Genomic DNA, 5,016 nt, shown 5'->3' with positions numbered 1-5,016 from the left:
GGCTTACTTCACTGCAGACTCTCAGTACGGCGTTGACTTTGGTCTGTCCATCCTCTGGTTCATACTGTTCACCCCTGTTGCCTTCGTCTGCTGGTACAGGCCCGTCTACAAGGCCTTCAGGTACGCTGTTTCACTAGCCTTGTGCTGATTCTTTGATTTGCATTACTTCACAGGACTGGATGCAACTGTTTTGTTGTGCAAGCAGAAGAAATAGGGACACATTCAGATGAACTAGTTAGCAATGTTTTCTTCTTTTTTTCACCTCAATAAAACGTTGTGACACCCTCATCCTCCAACTCAGCCAGAGGGGTTAGAGGAAGTATATAAAAGCCACTCTGTACTCGGCAGCCTCCAAAAGTTCAGTGCTTTAATTCAGTTTTTTTTTTTTTTCACTGAAAAAAACGTGTTCTCCCCAAGACTTGTACTTTTAGCAGAGGAGGAACATCTGAAACAGCATTTAGATCTTCACTCGACTCCAAATTGCTCCAATTGGACTTAATATTTGTCAAAATGAAGATGGAGGCTTGAAATTGTCGACGTGCCCTTGACTCATTTTTCTAACTTGTACCCTTCAATGTCTTCAATTAAGTGTAACTTCTATATCTGATAGTCTGGCAGCAAAAAAACTCTTAAATACTAATATCATTAATAACATGTCATTTGTGTTTCTCCTCACCAGGTCTGACAGCTCCTTCAGCTTCTTTTTCTTCTTTTTTGTCTTTTTCTTCCAAGTGGCAGTGTACATCATCCAGACTGTAGGGATCCCCAAGTGGGGAAACAGGTCAGTGAGAAGCTTTTGAACTGAGTGATGATCATGTTGGAAGGTGTGGTGTAAATGCATGAGACAATTGTACTTTTCTAACAATACGTTTCTATTTTCATTGTTAAGAATGAGTCTATACACTGTGCTTTGGGTAGATTTATAGTAAATGTGGGTATGCATGGGTCAGTGTGTCTCCTCATCACATCTCTGTGTGTGTATTCTTGCCCTGTATCTCCTTTCTTGCATCTCTTTGACAGATTCCTCCCGCCCTAACTTGTCTGGGTTGCTGCTTTGTAAGTCTGGGACTTTTCTCTTTGGGTTTCTTTTCTATATCATGTATATCATATATTAGGCTTTTCGTTTCCCATCATTCACTTTTTCAAATTTCATGCTTTTCCATTGGTCCCTGGGGCAGGTTAGGATGTTGGCTTATTTCTCTTTAACTCAGTAATTTTCATATGATTTTATGCCAGAGAATTCTGCTGTATAGTGTACAATAGACACTCAGTGTAGAGAATCTGTGAAATGACACATTCGTTTGTATGTCTCTGTTTTGACAGTGGATGGATCTCATCCATCAGCATGATCCGCACAAACTTGGCTGTGGCTGTGGTTATGATGGTTGTGGCTGGTTTCTTCACTGTAAACGCTATCCTGGCTATCATCCTACTAAAAATGGTATGCTAATGTAAATGTTTTACAACGTCTCTTCACAAAAGGGAATATTAAGTCATGTTACACCTTTGCAGATAATCTGGTTACTGTTTGAAAATTAACCAATCAAGTTAAATATACCATGTGTGTCTGGCTAGGTTACATAACCCCAAGTTTGCTATTTTAACATGAAGTGCAGTCTACACATACTGTATGTTTGCAGTAAAGGTAAAGATGGCAGTGCCTTATAATTAACTGAACTGGCCCAAAATCGAAAGTCGAACATGGCTCAGCATACATATACAATGCAATATGTGTATTCTCACCGTGGCTCCATATAGTTTATTTTTACTCCAACTCAGTGAAGGCACATGCAGATCAAAGAGAGAAACTAAAAGTGGGGGTGGCAAAAAAGTTTGAACAGCAGTTGCAATGAAGGGGCAAAGGCAAGGCATCAGAGGGAATATGAGTATTTAGAAACTGCTAAAGGGTTATAAAGGTTCAGAAACACTCTGAGCATGTCAGGAAGCTGAGGCTACAGACAATGTATCTGAAACAAGTCGACCAAAACATGCAACAATCCAGTAGATAATTGTTAGATAAATAATGGGAGATGGAAAAATGTATCCGCTAGAAAATCAACTAGCCTCCTTACTCATAAACAAATGTGACTAAAAACCAGAGCTCCTTGGCAAACACAACTGTACAGGAAGTTATTAACACAATTTTCAGTTTACATTGTGTAATGATCTAAAACTTGGCGCTGAGTGTAAATCTTTAGCTGACACGTCTGTGTTCCTCTTGTAGATGAAAATCAAAGAGGGGTTTTTATTAATCCACTTTCCTTCTGGTATAATAAAGCTAGTGAAAATAAAACATGTCTTTGCTGTTTATCTCAGCGCACTGTAAAAGTTTACAGGTTAATCCACAAATCGACTCCACAAGCAGCTACTTCGTGCCTGCATGTATTTCTTTCTGTAACAGATAAATAAAGTATAAGTGTAATATTCAAAGCAGGAACACACAAATGAATAATAATGACCAATATTGGCTCCTACTCTCAGGAATGGCTCACTCAAAATATGTCAAGTGTGCAGGTGTGAATAGTGAGAGTTGACTAATTTGTCGGGTGTGGTTCCACATTTGATCTGCCCTAACCGGTGTCCCTTTTCCCCTTCCCCCTTCCCCCAGGTCCACTCTAAGTACAGAAGGACAGGTGCCAGTTTCACCAAGGCCCAGCAGGAGTTCTCCCAAGGAGTCCTGACCAACCGAACAGTCCAGACTGCAGCAGCAAGTGCTGCCACCTCGGCTGCCCAGGGAGCGTTTGGCAGGAGTCAGGGAAATTAGACAGTTTCCTACAGTCTTCGTGCCTTTTCTTTACCAGCCTCTACAGCAGACAGCATGTTCAAAATCCATGCTATTCAAAGTTATTCTGGGAAATGTAAGAAAGCAGAAACTGAAGTTGAACAAAACAAGACAAAAAATGAGGCAGAGTGGGTATGACAAAAAATAAATTCACCTCATAACAGCATAACCCCTGGAATGCATTTAACATAGAATAAAGATATAAATGTGGGAGTATCTGCGGTGCACTACTGACATAACTGGGGTTTAGTTAAAAACTAAATTTATTTAAATCTATGATTGTTTAAGATCCTGCTGGTGAAAAGGTTTTTTCTTTCTCACTCGTCATGTAGAAATAACATCATGGGCCTCAAAAATAAACACTGTGTAGAGTTGCGATTATATAAAAAGCATACTTGACATGAGAATGTTTTACCATCAGTGAATGATGGAGCCACATAATGTACAGGTATGTATACATATTTGTTCATTAACAGCAGCAGGTAGTGTTACAGGTAACCAGTCTATCATTGTGCCTTGTGGACATGAAGTACAGTTTATACTACCGCTTTCTGTAAAATGAGATGCATCCTGTTACATGTTACACTACTGATGAGCACAGTTGCAGTTAAATGTAATGTTTTGATGTGTATAATACTGTATAGGATAAGCTGATGATTAATGAAGGTGACGGGATGAAGGGTTTCTTTTTTCTACAATTTTAATCGGCTTACTGATTTTGATGAAGTGAGATGTACAGCTTCTTCTGGGGGCAAATGAAGATGTTTAACTTAATATTTTAATTCATGTTGAGTTGTTAAGAATAGCGATTATGTTTTTCTGTCATAGTATGGAGCCTTGTTGTGGTTAAAATGAAAGACAGGGTGCAGGTTTATTGTAAACAAAAAAACAAAACGGTGCATTCATGAGCGTAAAGAACAAATATCTGTCGATTATCCATTCTTTTGACTTTGTATTATAGTAATTATACTGCAGACAAAAGTCATGTTATTGAATAGACGCAGATAATTTGTATTTTCTAGCTTCACCTACTTGTTGTAAGGTATTAGCATTTTCATGTTTTTATTTGTGAATAAATGTTGTCTAATTCTAATCTTTTGTTACTGTAACACTAAATCACTTTGTTTAAATGTAACCTCGGAGCTTTAAGGCAGATGAAACCTACAATTTCTTTAATTTAAGCACAAGGCTGTTGGTTATTAGTGTTTTATCTGATTATGTTTGTCTTCATAGAGAAATTTGTTTTATAGTGATGATAATGATCAGAATATGTATTAGGTGACTTATTTAAAACATATTTACTGGAGGCTTATTTGTTGGAAATCGGTTCTCAGTCTTAACCTTCAATAAACTGTAAAGCTTCTTGTTATATTTCTGATGTCTTAAGTTTTTAGCTGTTCCACCGGAGAGGATTTTACGTGTAAATTATCCAATATTTCACAAAAAGCGAGGACTAAAACTTTATTTTTATTTTCTTTCTTCTTTTTTCTCCCATTAATCGTCTCACAGCCCCTCAGATTTATCTTGTGACACTTTGGGTTCCTAGATTAGGAACCACTGAACTTAACTACCCGTACAATTGTGAATAAAACTATAACTAGCTCCACCTCCAACAGCTACAACAGTGAAATGCTGCTTACACACATGCACCAGTAATAACAAACTAACAAAAATTACAGTTACAGTTACACGGGACATTTTACTACAGAACAAATAGGCTATTTATATGCAAACAAAAACAAACATTTTACTGATAATACCTCTATTTAAATAGGACTAGAGGACTTTAACTTGTAATGGAGTATGCTTACATTAATTACTTAAGTGAAGGACCTAAATATTTCTTACATCACTGGTCTTAAATGAAGGTTGTCCTTTACAGACTGCTGTTGTTTTACATTCTAGGACACACGGTTGGGTGTTGGTGTCACCTATTCTCAAAATATATTTTGTTTCTAATTTCAACAATTAAGAAAAAACTGTAAAACAGAAACATACATGTGGAAAAACTGTCCCTTGGTGTAAAAATCCAGTCTGCAAGACCAGTAAAAACCCATTATAAGTATATATATATATATATAAGTATAAAATATATTTTATAATATATACTTTTTTTATTATTAAACCTTTATTTAACCAGGAAAGGTCCCATTGAGATTAAAAATCTTTTTTTCAAGGGAGTTCTGGCCAAGACAGAACAGCAGCACAAAACAAGAACAAGTCAGAACAAAACA

At 37.0% G+C, this 5,016-nt stretch overlaps 1 protein-coding gene across 1 annotated transcript in view; it reads left to right on the top strand.

The window, feature by feature from the left end:
* scamp2l (secretory carrier membrane protein 2, like) overlaps positions 1-4,151 on the top strand; it is a gene marked incomplete at its 5' end in the record, with an annotated part of 6,146 nt that extends 1,995 nt beyond the window's left edge. The window contains 4 exon segments of the mRNA XM_035682105.1: positions 1-120; positions 680-781; positions 1,324-1,441; positions 2,609-4,151. The exon segment at positions 1-120 is cut by the window's left edge and continues 52 nt beyond it. Coding sequence (XP_035537998.1) covers positions 1-120; positions 680-781; positions 1,324-1,441; positions 2,609-2,764 — 496 coding nt within the window.
* Between the last annotated feature and the right edge of the window lie 865 nt (positions 4,152-5,016).

The sequence above is a fragment of the Morone saxatilis genome, unplaced genomic scaffold, assembly GCF_004916995.1.
Source record: "Morone saxatilis isolate NCDOM2014 unplaced genomic scaffold, NCSU_SB_2.0 Contig11, whole genome shotgun sequence".
Classification (NCBI taxonomy): domain Eukaryota; kingdom Metazoa; phylum Chordata; class Actinopteri; family Moronidae; genus Morone; species Morone saxatilis.
This window is presented reverse-complemented; position numbering and strand designations above follow the sequence as displayed.